At 48.7% G+C, this 18565-nt stretch overlaps 5 protein-coding genes across 5 annotated transcripts; 2 read left to right on the forward strand and 3 right to left on the reverse strand.

Moving 5' to 3' along the window:
• Positions 1-3958: 3958 nt before the first annotated feature.
• BCR38DRAFT_459441 (casein kinase II regulatory subunit-domain-containing protein) lies at positions 3959-5021 on the reverse strand (the record flags this gene model as incomplete). The annotated part of the gene is made up of 2 exons (XM_040862283.1): positions 3959-4801; positions 4863-5021. The coding sequence occupies 2 exons, from the start codon at positions 5019-5021 to the stop codon at positions 3959-3961; spliced, it is 1002 nt and encodes a 333-aa protein (XP_040713683.1).
• Positions 5022-5974: 953 nt separating this feature from the next.
• On the forward strand, positions 5975-6709 carry BCR38DRAFT_347591 (cupin-like domain-containing protein; the record flags this gene model as incomplete). Its single annotated transcript, XM_040856356.1, has 1 exon — positions 5975-6709. One exon carries the CDS (start codon positions 5975-5977, stop codon positions 6707-6709), a length of 735 nt encoding a protein of 244 aa, XP_040713684.1.
• Positions 6710-13549: 6840 nt separating this feature from the next.
• Positions 13550-14033, reverse strand: BCR38DRAFT_495251 (ankyrin repeat-containing domain protein; the record flags this gene model as incomplete). Its single annotated transcript, XM_040864738.1, has 2 exons — positions 13550-13807; positions 13893-14033. Coding segments are annotated over 2 exons (399 nt in total), but the record flags the coding sequence as incomplete, so codon positions are not given.
• Positions 14034-14059: 26 nt separating this feature from the next.
• On the reverse strand, positions 14060-14419 carry BCR38DRAFT_302532 (uncharacterized protein; the record flags this gene model as incomplete). The annotated part of the gene is made up of 1 exon (XM_040854575.1): positions 14060-14419. A coding segment is annotated over one exon (360 nt), but the record flags the coding sequence as incomplete, so codon positions are not given.
• A 1860-nt stretch (positions 14420-16279) lies between these two features.
• On the forward strand, positions 16280-17742 carry BCR38DRAFT_411470 (uncharacterized protein; the record flags this gene model as incomplete). The annotated part of the gene is made up of 4 exons (XM_040858582.1): positions 16280-16350; positions 16389-16936; positions 17275-17494; positions 17544-17742. 4 exons carry the CDS (start codon positions 16280-16282, stop codon positions 17740-17742), a joined length of 1038 nt encoding a protein of 345 aa, XP_040713687.1.
• Between the last annotated feature and the right edge of the window lie 823 nt (positions 17743-18565).

The following is an 18565-nucleotide window of genomic DNA, read 5'->3' on the forward strand; positions in this document are numbered from 1 at the left end:
AGGTCAGTTGGACTATACAAAGAGGAATGCGAATGCAGGTAGGCGCTGGCAGGTTACTCGGTGAACGTTATTGAGTTATGCAGTGTCCCTGAATGGTTGGCTAATGCTGTGCAAGTCGTTGGAAGTCGGAACAACTCGCATGGCTCCTCCCGTCTGTGCTACCCGCGGTGACTCCCATCTTGGCCCCCGCGGCCGGCACACCGAAAGCCATGCTTGTGCCAACCAACGATGCCTTGGCAAGTCGACAAGTACATAGTACCGTGCCACACCCCACTTATTTCGGATTCGCTCACCACCAACTTGGCCAGTTTTTCGACGGATTTCAACCTTCAATTAGAATCTGCGTAATAACCGCCAACCAAGGCCTGTCTCGAAGACATCTGTAGGCTGTAATTGGCCTGTCAATCGACATCTTCTAGCTTCTTTTGCGGCATCAGAAAAGCTCTTTTTGGCTACTCTACGTAGTCCTTCATGATACTTGGCGAGAACTCTCTGTGCTTTAGCTACCTCATCTTCAACCTTCCTCTTCACCATCTCTCTACCTTCTGCAACGGATAAAACTCCACCAGATTGAAGATGATAGTTCTTCGTAGCGCGCCGTTGTTTTGATATACGTTCGGCGTACTTTGTACGGCTAAGATCGCGCTTAGTCTGTATAAGCTCGGTCGCATTAACGAGTGTTACGAACCGTTGGCCCTAGACCAACATTACAGGCCCGTTGGCAGGCCAGGTGGATACAGACGCTAGGATCACGGGACCCCGCATCGGAGAAAGGAAAAGACCGACAGATCACGTGACCTACAGGGGTGGATATGTTGGTCAACTACATATCCAACCAACAGGATATGTTGGCAGAGAACATATCCAAGTGGGGATCAGTGAAGGAGAGACGGCTATATAAGGGACAGGACTCCCAGGCATTTCATAGATAGACAGTCTCTACTTCAGTGATCAATCTAAGCATCAATCTAACCCATTGGTGAGGCAAACCGCCTTGACGACTCTATTCCCAGTTACCCTACTTGAATACTTCGGTTACCCAGAGCCCTATACTCCATACGTCAGACCCCGATATTATTGCTAAAGGACTCCGCAGCAGGACTTACTTACTAGCACAAACCCTTACAGACTCTTTAGTGGTTTACGCAGCTAGACTATTAGAGGTTTCGTTACAACGAGGGACCCTTTAACAAAGCGACTAAGTCGATAGGCTAGATCTGGACTAATACCAAGCTCTGGATCAGTAAGACAGTTCGTAATCTTGCTAGCTACTTTATTAATTTGTCAAAAAGTAGTAGGTGTGCCTTCATATGACGAAGATGAAGGGGCTGGTGGTGGTGATGGCGTCTTTGGTATACGTTCTTCAATCTCTTGTAGTATTGGATGAGGGTAAAATGGATATATACCGGTTTTCTTGAAGGCTGACTGGATAGTACTCGCTTTGAAGGTCTTTTTGCGTACATCTTCGATAATTGAGAGGAACTCTAGCTTGGTTATATTGGTACATCCATCCCGTACTAGCTGATCGAGGGACTTCGCATGCCAGTGCTTATATGGCTGAAAAACAACCACATCTAGTGGCTGTAAGAGATGAGTAAGATGGGGGGGGCAAGCCGAAGGGTATGATATCGTGGTCGTTGCAGTACTGGATAAACTGCTTCGTATGGTGGCTGCCGTGGCCGTCTAAGATCAATAGTCGCTTTCGACCTTTCTGCGTTTTCTTAGAGTGTTGTTCGAAGTGCATAAGTCACTCGAGAGAGATCTCGTCATTCGAATAGCCTGTATCGACCGGCCGTAGCTTCGTATCTGGATGAAGGTCTTGCGCGTACCACTGAGCCGAGTGGATAGTCCCCGTGAGTATGAGGAAAGCTGGTATTACGTCGCCAGCAGCAGAGATAGCTTCAATAGCTGTCGCTGTCTCTCTATTTTCTGGTAGGCCGAAGTAATGGGCCCTCTTGCGCTTAGTAATGATAAGTTGATCCTTACCAACACCAATCCGGAAGCCAGTCTCGTCCATATTCCAGAGATCAGAGGGATCGATTCCTTCTTCCCGGAGGACTCTCTCAAGCCGTGTAAAATACTCTCGTATAGTGTCGAGGTTTTCAGCAGTCTGGCGGTTTGAATGGAGCTTCCGCTGGGAAGCGTGGAAGTAGCTATGGCGCTTGAGGAAACGTGTAGTCCAGTTTGATCCGACTGTTGGTGGTGGCTGATTTGGTAGAACCTTGACTCTCTCACGTAATATCGTATTTGCAGCGTCGGTAACAAATTCTACGCGAACCGCAAGATTGATCCTATCAAGGCGGTCGATGTAATTACAGAGGGCCTTTTCTTCGGCTTCAGATAGTAGTTTGTTGAGTCCTCCGTGGTTCTTAGTCTTCCCAGCTTGCTTGACGCGGTATCGGAGGGTCTCGCGTTTTACGCCGCTTTCTCGCGCAATCTTGGCAATTTTGGCTTGAGGATGCTCTCGCATGCAGAGGACGGCTTCCTGTAGCTATGAGTCCATTGCGATTGGAAAAAGCTAATGAATTGACGAAGATAGGATAGGTTGAAGTTGAAAGTGTCGAAAAACTGGCCAAGTTGGTGAGCTCAAGCGAATCCGAAATAAGTGGGGTGTGGCACGGGTAGGCCGTTCTACTCAGCTGCGGTGTTCCAGGAACACGTGCTTTAAAGCATCCTGACTCAAGCCGGTCAAGCTGCACCTTGACAAGCAATGATTCGTATATTTCTTTAAATTAGGCTACGCATTAGTTCCGCATGCCGAAGGCACAACCCCGAGTCATAGTTCACCATTTCTTTGTCTGTGGCATAATCAACCCGAGAAAGCAAAGAGTACTCCGCGAAAGAGAGGCGCGATCGGCCGCGACACAAAAAATAAAAAGCCGCCGGTAAGGCGGCGGAGATTCAAAGATTGGATGGAGATAACGGACGGACTGGCCTTGTTTCCGCTTCCCGTGAGCTTCTGCATCGAGCCGCCAAAATGACGATCTATTTTAAAGCTCTTGCCGATCAGTTTGTTGCGGTTTGAGTTCATGGTGCAATCTTTTTCCGTCGATTAAGAATATTGGAGAGTTGCTCGGATCTCCGTGCACGTCCAGGATGTTGGTAATTGGAAGCTTCAAGCTCTTGTATTGATTGGCTTCGTGATTGCTCGGCTGGGCATGAATCAGTGATGGACAGAGAGCCTTGTGTATCTGCCCGAATCTAGTGGTCTGGAAGCCTGTAGAGTTTGATGCACTCAACCAAACGGCATTGTAGTCAATGGTGTTGATCCGATTGGCTTACTGTCTTCCGCTGTTCAGTTGTGGACGGTTCAATCCGTCCACAACTGAAGTAACAACGAATGGTTTCCAAACTCTAGGTTACCCAAGTAAGCACATGATTTGGTATCGCCGTGGTTGGCAAGGAAGTGAGTTTGCAAACACCCAAACTCATAGCTACGAGTAGGTGTCATGATCATTTCGCACACGTCTACATTTATTACCAAGTTCGAAGGGCATTGATTATTGCGAACGAACGCTGTCTATAAGTCCCCTGAGTGCAATTATACCGAGCACCCGCGTCCTATTCAACAGGAACCGCATAACATGCATGTACTGCTTCCCTGGGCCGTTCTCTTTCCTTCCTATGCCAACCTGAGTGAATCAACGCCCTCGCATGTAACGGTACCCGCAACCTCTACAACGCCGTCCATGTGATTTAAACCCTTGCACAACGTCGCGTGGTTCGTCACTGTAGCCCCTAAGCCCAATGCTCTATTCATCTCAAATTCGATTATGAGCCAGGTGCTCGTTGAAAGGCTCGATATAGGGTCGATAGGGGCTCCGGGACCGTCTTCTGTGACATCGTTGTTGTTGTTGTTGTTGTTGCTATTCTTTTTGTCTGTAGCAGGTCCGAAGTCCCGGCCAAGATGACGGGCAATCTGATCTTGGAACAACTGACGTGCTTTCTCTTTCTTATCTTAGAGTCCTGATTCGGCACCATTCATCTCTACTGCCATCGGACTCCCACCCTGACCCTGTCGTCTTCGGGGTCGTAGCCGATGCATAGGCCGTCCGTTCAAGTTCATGCTCGCTTCGTCCTCGTCCTCGCTGTCCGGGTTGTCCTCGGCAAAACGACGCGCCTCGTCCAGTTCCGACATGTCGTCCGGCTTGCCCCTCAACCATTTCATGCGCGGACCGGAACGAGCCACTTCGGATACGCGGAAGCCGTAGATGCGCGGGTGGTAAATCTTAGTGCCGCCTAAGCCAGGGGCAATGTTGCACACGTACATGCCGTTCAACATTTGTTCCTTTTCGTCTTCGGTCACTCGTGCACCTGCTAGCACGTCGGCGCCTCGCTTAGTCAGGTCGTATTCGGGGAAGGTCAAGAGGAATAATGCGCCGAAGGTGCGACCAAAGAAAGCACCATCGACGGTTTGGAAGCGGCTGTTGGGCGGGACGTAGACGTCAAGACAGGAGGGGCAGAACAGCTTCACTGTGTCCTCTCCCGGAATGTCCGATAGACCGACGGGCAGCGTTCGCGCCTGTTCGCAGTAACTACGGGGGCATACGCCAAAGTGTCCCAGTTCATACTTCTCTGACATCTGTTGAATGCCAGCGCGAGAGCATATGAATCGTTGGTGGATGAGGCCGTAAAGCATCTCGGCCGAGGATTCGATGACGGAGAGGTCGCTCGCGACGCGGCTGTGGTTTCGTCGTTCGGACTGCCGCATCCTATCGGCGCCTTCGATCGACTCATCCTCTTCCTCGTCTTCCTCCTCTTCTTCATCCTCGTCGTCCTCGGGTTCGACATCGAGTATCATCTACGATCCGTTAGCATGTGCAATGATGCTCGCAGGGACATTAAAAAACGCGTAGCCTCACCTCAAGAGCCTCCTTGTACATGGCCACCTGCGACTGCAGGCCTGTTAGGTTGAAGTCATCTTCAATAAATTCCTCCGATACCTCAGCAAAGTATTCGTGGCCCAAGAGGGAACAGAAGGAGGAGATCCAGGACTCGGGGGTGCCAGAAGACGTAGACATGATGTCAGTGGTTGTGCGACCAAGGCTTGATATCGATATAATGCTTTCGCCGGCTTCACTGGAGGGGTCCTGATATCGGCGGGGGAGTTTGCGAAGGTCGTGCAATCCAAGAACCCCGCGCCTGCTCGTTTGCGATGGAAAAGGGGGGGGGAAGGATCCTAGGGCGTCCGCATGACGCGATATCTGCCTGGCACGAGAGCGAGAAGCCAGAGGGAGAGTGGTCGGGATTTGCAGAGTCGCTGTAGAGTGCAGACAGATACTATTGATGCCTGGTGGTGGATGTTGGGTGGTGTTGACTGCGAGTTGGCGCAAGAGCCTTGCAATTTCAATCTGGGGCAATCAAATTCGCCCAGCCCAGTGCTGTGGCTCTGGGTGATGGTCCGTGCATCACAACTGTGCGGTGACCAGGTTGGTTACCTAGTAGCCGGCCTTGATGGAGACGCAACATGATCGACGTCGCTTTCCCTTCCAAAGCTAAGTCACGGAAGTCACTTAGACCTCCAAATCCACCAAAATTCCCCCCCGACAGAATCTTGAGCAAGAAATTTAAATGATTCGGCTGGCTTTTATTCACTCTGTTCTTCGACCACCAACCCTTCTCTCAGCTGTCGAGCTTGCGGAGAAAACAGGGAAATATGAGATTGCGGCCACTCCGCAGAGCACCACAGCTCCTTTCTGCTGCCCCCTGGAGAGCCTTCAACACCACACCAAGCTACCGCAAAGCTCTGTCTGCTGGATCAAATGTCAAGAAAGTCCAGATTGCCCCGAATAACATTGATGTCAATGCCTTTCGCCGCCTCGCTTTCACTCCCGAGACACCTTTAGTACTTGCTGGGGCAGGGCAGCTCCCAGCCATAAAGTGCTGGTTCCTCAAACACGAAAATGGCATGCAGACTTCGTTTACTGACTATCTATACAATTTCAAATTGGAGAAAATTCGCTACGAGATCGTCATGAACCCCTCAAACCGGAAATCCCTGGACGAGTTCCAGAGATGGCTATATACTCCGCACAAGGATCCTGACATTTGGCTATTTTCCAACGAGGGCGCACCGTTCGCGAATGCTTACGAACAGTTGTGCCTCTTAACTAAGCCACCGTTATGTTATTCAGAGTTTGCTACCTTTTATGCTCAACTTGGTCTCTTGTTGAAGGCTGCGGAGTACAACAGGTATCAAGAAAATAGCGACCTGCGGATCAAAGAACTCTACATAGCACAGTTTCCGCTGGAGGATCTCCCGCTGTTCCTTAAAAAGGATCTAATCACGCCGGAAATCGTCAAGCGCGCTGGTAAAGGAGACATATATAACACGAGCATCTGGCTGGGTCTTGAGCCGACGTTCACACCTTTACATCGCGACCCGAACCCAAATTTGTTCGTGCAAATGGCCAGCACCAAGAGAGTCAGACTATTGCCCCCAGCACGAGGCAAGGATCTATACACGCGGGTTCGTAACGAGATTGGAGGCGGCGGCAATCCCAACATCAGAGGAGAAGAGATGATGTCTGGTAACGAACGAGACGCGTTGCACAAAGCAGTTTGGGGCCCCCAAGCACCGGATGACATTCAAGAGGCGGTTCTGGGGCCTTCGGACTGCTTGTTCATCCCCAACGGATGGTGGCACAGTGTGCGCAGTGGGTCTGAGGATGGAGGCCTCAATGCTTCAGTCAACTGGTGGTTCAGATGAGACAGAAGCGTAGTTAATTTGGCTCTGGAAGCTTGGGTCGTTGCCAACTGACTTGATCATCTCACAAGAACCACAAGGCTTCCTAGTGGCACTGACACCTGGAGCATATCTTCAAGCGACACGTCTCGATCGGCACCTGTAGCCAAACTTTCGATATGGACGTAGCATCACAAGCTGCCGATTCTCACGCAGCGCGTAAATCATCATCATGCAACATGGTGGAAGGAGCCTGACGTTAATCGTCTTCGTCCGATGGGCCTGGGTTAGCCCAGGGTTTTCCTTCAACACAACGCACCCCACCTCTGTAAGGCTGATCACAAGTAGGGATTAAACACGCGTACCAAAGCTTAGTAGAAGCCATATCACGATCAAGTAATATCAGAGGAACCAAATATTACTTCGGAATATGGATACGCTCGAAGTGTTAACAACATTCGGTAGTCTTAGAGAAATAGTCATGATTTAGACTAAGCCACGTTAGATAGCTGAGTTGGGTAATAGCATAAATACAGACGTGTAGGCCGATGAACTATACCTACGTAGGGAGTATATTGAGATTGACACCCTGGTCAGATAATGGTGTGACAACCCAAAAAAACCAAGAACTAATACAGAAGGGCCTATTAATTAAACCGAAATACATGGACACGAGCGTCTTCCTCTTTTCATCTGCTCCGAAACAGTACAGTAACTGCGACATGTGGTTCCAGGATCCTGGTGGCAGCGTTGGACGGTTTTGGAAGGGCCGACGCTCGGCTCTTGAGCATGGAATTTCAGCATCCACATGGGCTGCGGAGTTGGAACGCACTCAAACGGCCATCGGAGCACACTCCGACGTTTTGCTTTAACCGTAGCCTTAATACTTCCTAGCCATATACACTACTTGCCGACATGATATGGATATTTCATCTCCCTAAATTTGTCACCCAAAAAGGCAGACCGGACTTTACTTCTAAGCGACCTAAACATCAAAGCAAGTGAGCGATCCTGCTTCACATGTCATCGCCACCAATCCATATGTGCATCGCTGTGAGTTGATGATACGAAAAGCAAAGACTAGCTAGGTATCAGGGGCATCACAAGCAATGCTACGAACCAATCATCCTTGCGATATTGAATTTTTCAGAATCTTGTCCTACGCCCTGGCCAATGAATACAAATGGGCCCCTAACAGCCCCTATCACCCTTGACCGCATGGTAACAGGGCAGATTTCCCGTCGAGGCTCGTTCCACGCACAGACTGCATCAGGAACCGATGGAACCATCCGTTTAATTGATCGTATTACATCTTGGACGTGATTTGGGCTGCATGATTCGAGGGGCCTGGATGAGAAAAGCATCTCGGTATATGCGTGACTTTCAAGGACATAAGACTATGGGATGTAGGATACGAGAAGCGCGGGATTTCCTCAGTCGTGGCCAGCGAGGGACGAGGAGGAAGCACCTAGAAGACTAATGGCTGACCGAATGCCCAACTTACTCATAATACATAGATCCTCGAATATTTTCTACTTTTGAGGTGGTGAAGCCAAAGAGTCGCCCTTCATCTACAATAGTAATATCTCTAAGCCCATCATAGCTCAATATCAGCCAGAGACCCAAAACACAAGTTACTGGGGAACTTAATGTTAGCCAAGGCTCATCATCTCGACTCCTTGCCGCACGAATATATCAAACAACGGAAGGCCTGAAACCTCCAGCCGTCTTAAGCAATGCAGTGCTTTCCCAAAGCAGTAGGTCCATGTAAGGTTCTCTATTTATCATAACTTAGCAACCAGAGTTATTTAGTGGCAAAAGAAAGTCTCGCCATATTCAGAAAAGGAAGCAACTAATCAGAAGATAATATAATGCGTTGTATAACTTGATTTATATTTGTCCCTATTAAATTTAGCTATCAAATGTATCTACTCCAAGGCTTAAATCGTTAAGCTAAGTCCTGTCCGATTCTTTCATCAGGCGAACTTTGCGGCTTTGATTCAGCCTATACAGATAAAAGTTGCGTGTATAACCAGATTATCCTCGTTTTTCGAGGCGCATCCCGGTAACCAATAATTTTCTATCTATAGGATGACTGAACCAAATTCGGTTGTGATGGGGATGGCATTAGGTAATTCTTAGAACTGCATCTTTATTGCAGTGTTATGCATCCTTCGCACCACCAGGGAATGATCTACCTAGCCATATTTTAGCCAATGGAAGTAGATCGTTGCTAGGGCATATCACTGATCCGGAGAGGGTAATCCGCGGTGCCCAGACTATAATAATATAACCCACTTCTGGGAAGTAATGATGAACCTCCAGGGCCGCTTTCAGAATAGGTGGCACATCTTTTGCGTATGGATTCACGATGGGGAGCATCATGCTGGACGCGCGATAACCATCTCACCTGATTAGTATTTCTAGCACCTACGGTTTTCTTCGCCGTCGTAGCATATTAAAAAAAATCTAGCTGATATCACCCACTAACACTTGAATGGACTGGGTATTCAAAAAGCTCCTGACCTGGGTAGTCGTTACGAAATCCAAGTCTTTTTCCATTAACGTATGTCACCCCCATTCCGACACCCTATACAACAAAACACCACGAATAACACTGCAGTTTCAAACAACCACCACAAATTCAATTCTGAACAACTATACAGTCGCTTTCGACAGTAGATACATTAGATATTTCTGAACCCGAATCATCAACAAGAGCTTCATTAGATACTTCCCTCATCCGCCGTACGTCCTCAATCCTTGCGAATTTCGCGTTTGGACTTATTTGCACCTTATTTTTTTTCCGTGGCTTCATAAGCTCCAATCGCTGTTTCAAGCCCTCAATTTGTAATTCTGCGCTTACTAATAGATAATCCTTCTCATCAAACCCTTTTTTCATCTTTCTAAATAGCTGGCGTTGTGTAGTCATGTTAGTTTGTTGGAGTCGATTGAACTCCCTAAACTGGCGCTCTATATCTACGCTCTTCTTTGGCGTTGACCATACAACATTGCCCTCTGAAGGCGTCTGGAGCGTTTTCTGGACTTGCTGGGTTGTAATAAGAATGTCTGGACCTTGGTGACGTGTACGGTTGCTATTTTCAAACAGAAGAGGGCTAGTAAGGGGCCTAGCGACATTTAGGGGCCATAGACCACTTGTACGCCAACCAGACTTGATATTTTGAGCCGTTAGGGCCCTCTGGCGTGCTCTGGCGTAACAGCGCATAAAATTCCGCTTGCCAATAGGTGCTGAATCAGTTAATAGGGTTAAAAACCCGACCTCCTTGCGATATGCCGTTTTCATAGCTGTGAACACCCCAACATCGAGGGGCTGAAGGACATGAGATGAGTGTGGGGGTAAAAATAATAAGTATATGTTGTTTTGATAGCAAAGAGACATTAAAGTATTAGTTGTGTGACTACCGTGACCATCCAAAATAAGTAAACGAGTGTCTGAAGGGTCCTGAGGAAGCGTAAGGGGTATAAAAACGTCTTCAAGCCATTTGATAGCTATCGTATAGTCCGTCCAGCCCTTGGGGGATGCCTTGAAGCGCCAGTCCTTGAAGTCCTGAAGATTTTTATCAGGGAACCACTGCTCTTGGACGTCCTTGCCCTTGAAAATAACTAGGGGGGTAAGGTATTGCCGAGGGCATCCACACATTCCAAAATTGACGTCCACGCCCTCGAACCAGGCTGTTTCTGGTGTATTGCGCGTAAGGTAGCGCTCCCGACAACTATCCCAGAGCCCCCTTGACCCTCCATAAGGCCATGCTCATCCATATTATACCTGCATTGCGGCTTAATCGCTTGAATTGCAGGAATATGTAATTTTGAAGCAGAGTCTATCATCAAAGGAACGGCTGCTCGGAAGGCTCCCGGCGACGACCTGATCCCCACTGGCCTGCTAAAGGCCTGCGGTGAACCCCTATGGGAGATCCTAGCGGATCTGGCAACAGCTAGCTTTAGGCTGGGGTACTACCCGGAGCGCTTCCGCTCAGCGAGGGTGGTTGTTATCCCTAAGCCTAATAAAACGACAGCTCAGAAGCAGACCCCTGGCGGCTGGCGCCCCATTGCCCTGCTTAGCACGGTAGGGAAGGTAATAGAGACGGCGATGAGCCAGCGTATCACCAAAGTAGCTGAGGCCGCCGGCCTACTACCAAACGGCCAAATGGGTAACCGCGCTGGGAGGTCCACCGAACTGGCAATACGTATAGTTGAGGACGTGGTCTATACGGCGTGGAGACGCGGGGGCATCGCCTCGCTTCTACAGCTAGACATCAAGGGGCATTCGATACGGTCAATTACAGACGGCTGATTTCAATATTAGCCCGGAAAGGCTACCCGGAGTGGGTTCAGGAGTGGGTACGCAGCTTCGTGGAGGATAGGACGGTACGCCTCCGGTTCGATGGCAAGGAGTCAGAGCCAATCCCCCTACGAGCTGGCGTCCCCCAGGGGTCACCGCTATCCCCGATACTGTTTATATTATACATTTCAACGCTGTACGAGGAGCTAGCGGAGCAGCACCCACTACTTTTGGTAGTCGAGTTCGCGGACGACACGAACCTGCTAAGCGTCGGCACCGATCCAGACACGACCTGCCGCCGGTTGGAGAGCGCATGGGCTACGTGTCAGCGGTGGGCAGTGAGGCACGGGATGGAGTTCGCTCCTGACAAGAGTGAGCTAATGCACTTTACTAGGGCCCGAGAGCCCTTGCCGCAAAGTATTCGCCTTGGGGACGCCACAGTGTCGCCGGTAGTCTCAGCGAGGTTCCTAGGAGTCTGGTTCGACCGCAAACTGACGTGGCACGCCCATGTTGAGCGTGTTAAAACAAAAATGGCAACTCAAAAGCTAGCCCTGACAAAGCTAGTCAATATGTCGTGGGGCTGCGATCTTATACGGGCGAGGCTGTTATATACGGTGGTTATCCGTAGCGCGATCGCCTTCGGGGCGACTGCGTGGCATACTATAAGTGAGGAACCGGCAGGGCCAGCTAAGAGCCTGATGGGGATACAGAACGAGTGCCTCCGGGTAGTCTGTGGCGCCCACAAAGCGACGCCGGTTCGCCACCTGGAAGCAGAAGCAGCAATCCCGCCACTAGACCTCTATCTTAGTGCCCGGGCTGCTAAGTTTGAAGAACGGCTACGGCTTAGCGGGAAGAGAAATCTGCTTCGCAGCGCGAGCGCTAAAGCGTCACATATACTCCGGCAGGATAGACCGGCGAAGAGGAAGCAGGCGTCGCAGCTACTCCGACCGGCAGGGTACACTATGGAGAAGGAGGTCCGGGGCTCCGAGTGGATGAGTGAGGAAAAGGAGGTCCCGGCTGCCCTCCTCGGCCACTGGAGGAAGAGATGGCTCACCGGAGCAGAGCATCACGATCGCCAGCGACGCGCCATCGCTGAGGAACCGGAGGGCCCTTCGATGCAGATACCGAAAGGGGGCAAGTATTTCGGCCTGAACCGACTGGAAGCGTCTACTCTGTGCCAGATCAGGACGGAAAAAATAGGACTAGCAGCCTTCTTATTCAAGACAGGGGCTTTTGGCGTGTACTCGCCGCTATGCCGCTGTGGCGACGCCCCTGAGACGGCAGAGCACGTAATCCTCTTTTGCGGGCTGTTGGAAGGACCGAGGGAACGATTACGGGCCGCTATCGCACCACGGCCACTATACTCTCGCAGAGACATCGCAACGGCAACAGGAGAACCAGTAGTTAGTGGGACTATTGTAAGGTGGCTGCTAGGGACGGGTCGGACAGCTTCAAGGCCCAGATAGCATCGATCTTCTCAGGGGGGACTTTGTTGGTAGGTTGAGAACCAACGTAGTATGGTAGTGAACGCAACGCAGTCGCCAATAGGGCGAACCGACGACGCAGCGTATGTATTTAGTCCAGCCATTAGGGCACGGTTTGACATACGGGAGTACTAGTAGAGGTACCGGGGGCTTCGAGCCTACGGCGTATTTAATAATAATAAAAAATAAATAATATTAAATACGCCGTAGGTGTTAACCCTCGGTACCTCTACAAGTACTCCCTTAAGGGGCTATAGATGATATAGCGGGCCCTTAAGCCGCGTCGGGCGGTTATACAGGTAAACTTGTAGCCAAACGACTACTAAACCTCCTGTCCCTCCCTAAGTCTGTGCTACAACCCCTGCCTGAACTACCGATAAGTGTGGTAATGTGGCACTTAAATTCGTCCTCAGGGGTGGGATGCTGCTGATGTGCAGAAGATGCTCGACTATTTTTTGTCGCGACAAGTCGTAGTATCTGCTAATTGGGGTTCTCGTCGAGCGTATACATCTCAACCATACGCTCAAGTGGATAGACCGTAACGTGGTCTAGACGCTCGCAAGAATCGCGGCGAGAGGGGGTCCGATAAGGGGTCGGATTAACGATTCGAATTTTGGACCGGCTGTCGAGTTATATTCCGCCGACGTAGTGCTTGACGGTCGACTGGCTAGGATGCTCGTAATCCTAAACTGCACCAATCTCCCTATTATCGCTAGGTAGGCGAAGTCAACAAGGTGGGCAGCGCGCCGTAAGGGTTGACTAAACCCCCTTGTGTGTCAGCTGCGGGATTCGAACCCGCGACTTGATTCAGCGCCTTGAAGTCTGTCGATAAGTGTAGTCCTTGGTATACCCCAATCCAGGCCAGCGCGTAGCACAGATTTACCATTTGCGACGTCTAGAACGGCGGCAGCGAGGTCTTCTTCCGTATATGAAGGCATTGATAGCAGATCAGATCGAATACTTGGAATAAAGTCAATTGAAGCAAAAGTGGTTGAGAAATAAAAGGATAATGTAAATAGCGGTGTGGTTATTGTTGGGGTTTACAGGGGTGTCGGAATGGGGGTGAAATACGTTATATCACAGTCTAACGTCTCGTGTACATAGAGATTTATATGAAGGCCAAAAAAAAGATTTTTTTTTTCTTCTTCTATGATGGTTACTTCTGGTTTTGGGGCGGGGTTTTGTAGCCCTGTACTTGGCCGTACCTTCCAACCTCATAGTGGACTGCTCTAAGATTCGAACTACCCCCTCATGTCCATTTTCCCTCGCGATCGAAACAGCAGTTTGCCCATTTTCATCCTGAAAGTTTAGATCCGCACCAGCCTTTATGAAGAGCTCCACTATGTTTTTATATCCATAAGCAGACGGCCAAAATATCGGCGGCCGACATAATATCAACATCATTTCTTCATATCAGAACCTCCACAATATCCCGATGCCCTTCAGCAGCAGCAATCCACAAAGGTGTCTCACCTTCAATATTCGTGAACTCGGGGCTAACCTCTTGGATTAAGAGTCGTCGCAGGGTTTGGACATCTCCAGACTTCGCGGCATTGTAAAGCCTTGCGATATTATACCAAAGCTCCTCGCTACCGCCTTGACCACGTCGTCTGTGATCGTGACTTGATCTCCCTTCTCTTTCAGAAGGAGCGCCATCACGTCTCTCCTATTTTCCTCATTCCCTGCTGCCGCCTTAACCACGTCCTCTGTGATCGTGACTTGATCTCCTTTCTTTTCCAGAAGGAGCGCCATCACGTCTCTCCTATTATAGTAATTCCCTGCTGCCGCCTTGACCACGTCCTCCGTAATCGTGACTTGATCTCCCTTCTTTTCTAACAGGAGGGCCATTACGTCTGTTCTATTTCTCCGATTTTCTGCTACCGCCTTGACGACGTCCTCTGTGATCGTGACTTGATGTCCCCTCTTCTCTAGGAGAAGCCTAAATATGGGTCTATTAAACTCTATTGTAATCCTAGTTACTATATTTCCTGATAATCGAAATTCGTTATTCTTATTATGCCGAATTAAGACTTTCAATACTGAAGCGCCCTTTTGGTGCTCTCAGAGAAGTAATCCTCTACGAACTTATTTAAGTATCCCTTAATCTTTCCGTCGAGTAATAGTTTTGCTAGCTACCGTATATTGAATTTAATAGCAACTTGACTAGGGAATCTGATCTCTTCGGTTTCGAATTTATGGTTAGTCCTGTCTGCCCTGGATTTCATCTATAGCTGCGTTTTTGCGAAGCTGGATCTATAATCTGCACTAGTAATTCTTGTAAGCAGGTTTCATTGTAGATATCTGTTGTTGATGAGATATTTGAGAACTAATGCCCTGAACTGTAATCAAAGAATGAGCCTCCTTGATCAAGCCGGCCTTATATAGCAAGTATAGCGTCTCAAGCTCATCCAGAGGGGAAGGTCTTGTAGCCGTTCTTATGATAGTGATTCACATGCTCGGCTAAGATCTTTTTCTAAAGTTTTATTTTTATTTCTTACTTTTACCACTCAGAGGCATTGTATCATGTATCCAGTACGCTAGCCATTAGGATCCTTTTTTCTATCTTGTTATTTTTCTTTTTCTTTTTTTTACCAGGGGGAGGATGGTTCACTTAATATTAAAGAGGGCTTAGACGAGGAAATCCCGTCGTTGTTCTTTGTCTGTGATATAGTGTCACGACCCAAGGAAGCAGGTCAAAATGGAGAGTGAACTCGACGTGTATTCAAAAGTACCTGCTAAACTACATTTTTCACATGGTCCGCCCTAGCAGACCTAAAGGGATGCAACCTAAAAGCTCGGGTCAACTAGTTGCGGCTGTGAGACCACGGCGGCTGGGTATCTGAATTTGAACTCGCATATCGCGGATCAGCTCTCTGCCGATGTTAGGGACGGCACTACAGCGGCTGCAAGTTGGAGTGCATCAGAATTGACCCACACCGCCGAACGGATGAATGCAGCAGAGCCAGGTCTTGCTGCGTACATATCCGCCCGCGGATAATAGTCTTTGATTGTATATGGCTTGCATAAATCGAAGTGTGGTCTTTGGCTTAAAATCATGAATTATATATTAGACCGGTTCTTAGAACCAGCACTTGTACGGCGAGAATCATGTATCACATCTTGGCATGAGCTGGGAGCTGCATCTACTGGTAGCCATAGGTTCTAATTAGTTACTAGTAGCCCTTTAGCTACCAATTGCGAAGACATTTAATAGCGTACTGGTAGCCAAGAGATTTTGGCTACCAGTAACAGATAAATTCAATAACGTATTCGTATTCGGAAGCGTCTGGCTACCAGTCACCAGGTATTTGAACTACTAGGAGCCAGGCATTTCAGAAGGGTACTGGTAGCCGAGGGCTTTTCTGGGGGATTAAAATTGAAAAATAACAAATAGAAAATGTTAGAGATCTGGAGGCTTTGCTACCGGTACACTACTCTATGTATTTGCGACCAGTAGCCAGACGTTTCCGGTTCCCAGTACCAAGGAGAGTCCGGCTACCAGGTCTCAAAGGCATTCATTAAATACTGGTAGCTAAAGGCCTAAAGTTACCAGCTAAAAAAGCATGTAGTAACGTACTGGTAGCTAAAGTCGTTTAGTTCCCAGTCACAAGAACATTTCATAGTCTACCAGGAACTAAAGGTGTCTAGCTACCAGCTGCAAAAGCATTAAATCAAGACCCGGGTTGAAAAGTATATATGTTCAATATTTCCGATCAGATTGCTTAGAAATCAAAAGACAGATACTCTCTATTCAAGAAATAAACACGCTTGTCCAATGCTGCAAGGAACTCAATCCTATCGATCAGAATGAAGGCAGACAGACACCGGCACCTGCGGGAAAGCCCACTCGACCTGAAGACTGCAATGATGGTGGATCCGTAAGTAAAACCAAAGATAGGCTTGCAAAAGCTCAAAGCCTACCGAGATCCTATCTGCGTGCGAGAACGCAGCTGAGTCCGAGGACGAACGCGAGCACAGTCAAGAATTGGAACATATCCAGCCCAAGGATGTACCTGAAAACATCCCAACACCCACGTCTGAAGAGCAGTGGGAGCCCAAGGGCGACCCTGGGCGAGAGGACGACTAGAGGCCTCCACTTGGGACTACGACGGAGGTCGTGTTGCAGTCCAAGCATGGACTCCAGCAACCTGCAAAGACCTCCCGGTGGGGTTGTAACCATCCTACGGGTATCAGGGAACTGGAACAAGAACAGGCTGGGAAGAAGTTCCGTAGTGATGACGTCGAAACAGATCAACTTCTCGAAGAATTTGTCGATCCGCTTTATTTCACAAGAGATATGGCAGGCGAGGGCAGGACATCTCACGACTTACCTGGCCAATGCTGCCGTCTCCGAGCGCTTCCATCCCGAATCGACCAGCCGCCGTGAACGAGGCCGTATCCTCTCGGAGCACTTCAAAGCGATCGGTAGCAGCCGTGCTAGAAACCCGGGATTCCCCCTCCCAAGTACACAGTAACGACACTGGTTGGCAGCAGCCGTCATGGCAGTCCCGTCCAAGACAGAGCGGCCACACCGGGAAGCACCATTAGTAACGCTATGCAGGAATCCTACTGGGCGCTCGTCACCCAGTCAGATAAAGAATCTGCCAGTGACAGCCTTGAGCAGACAAAAGACTTCGGCGTATCTAGTAGCTCTCTAGATACTTACAAGCACATATTCATCTAATTGCGAAGAGCAAAGGATATCGGTGCAGATTAAGACGGCTCAGAATGGATGGATCTGGTCGAATCAGGCTTGAAAGACCGGCAGAAGAGCTCTGTTCTCTATGCTTTGGCGGCAATAGGCTTTTGCCGATGGCACGCAGACCAAGTGCAGCTAGACATGCAGACCTCAGGGGAGTCCTTAAAAACAGCTACAATCACAGTCACGGCGAGGATTCTCGATGCAAACGAATCATTAAGAGATCAGCGCCGTAGGTCCGTCAATACACATCTTGCACGTGGGAGGAAGTGGTCCAGACTAGTGGACGAACTTAGTTTCGGCATCCTCTTCCGACATACATGGTAAGCAGTCCGACTGTGAAGGCAAGGACACTTCGTTTACATTGCACAGGGCGCTTGCGAAGGCAGACAACTCATCGCTCCAGCAATTAGTCTCCTCTCTGCAGAACTCCACTGTGAAGATGTCGATACTTCGCCATCTAGAAGCACAATTGGAGACGTTCCTCTCTATGGGCCGAACGAACCCATACATCCTGGAGCAGGTCTTCACCAGAGAGAAGCTGTTAGATCGTTCATCACAGCCTAAATGAATCTCGATGGTTTGGTGAGGATACGATACAGCTTTGTATGCGACTAAGCGATAGACTATCATACATGCATGTCGGATTCCCTATTACGATCCATGATGAACATACTGGGAAGCCACTGATAACTTAACGTTGCTAGATTGTGCTCCTTGATACCTCATAGGTTCTACTGACGTAGTGTCTTTACGTCTTCATATATGATCGAATAGTGGTGGATTCCAGCTCACCCTGTTCAATGTTTGGTCATGTCTCGCCACACAAGAAATGAAAAATAAAATAGAAAGGTCTCACATATCCTCTTTTCACCAGCTGACGATGGTCCTACATGCCTAACTCATCCTCTTTCTTATTAAAGATGATGAGGAAATAAGGGTATGAAGGAGAAAGGCTTGTCGGTTGTGACTGAGGCTCAAATCTAAACCCAGAAATCCAGGGGCTACTCAGACTCGGTCTTTGCAGATATCTAGGTAGACACGAAAACTACCATGCTCACCATCTCACATCATAGATCGAAAATTCTGAATTGGGGCATGTTTCTGACTGCCGGACAAATGAAAACTTACATGCTATTATATTTTGATCTGCACGATATTCATAGAGAATAATTTGAAACTCTACTGCCACCCAAAGAGCTACTTTCGTCTATCAAAGCCAAATTCACTGGTTGGTTTTTTTGGCCTCTGTTACGTATAGCAAAGTATTCTAACCTTACGGTCTGCACAGTAATATAAAATAGAAGGTATTATCCCAACTGGAACTGAACCAACATGAATTCGATCAGCCAATATCCCATTTTTTAGGCAATGACAACACGCCCCAACTAATA

Source organism: Pseudomassariella vexata, assembly GCF_002105095.1.
Source record: "Pseudomassariella vexata strain CBS 129021 chromosome Unknown BCR38scaffold_10, whole genome shotgun sequence".
NCBI classification, from domain to species: domain Eukaryota; kingdom Fungi; phylum Ascomycota; class Sordariomycetes; order Amphisphaeriales; family Pseudomassariaceae; genus Pseudomassariella; species Pseudomassariella vexata.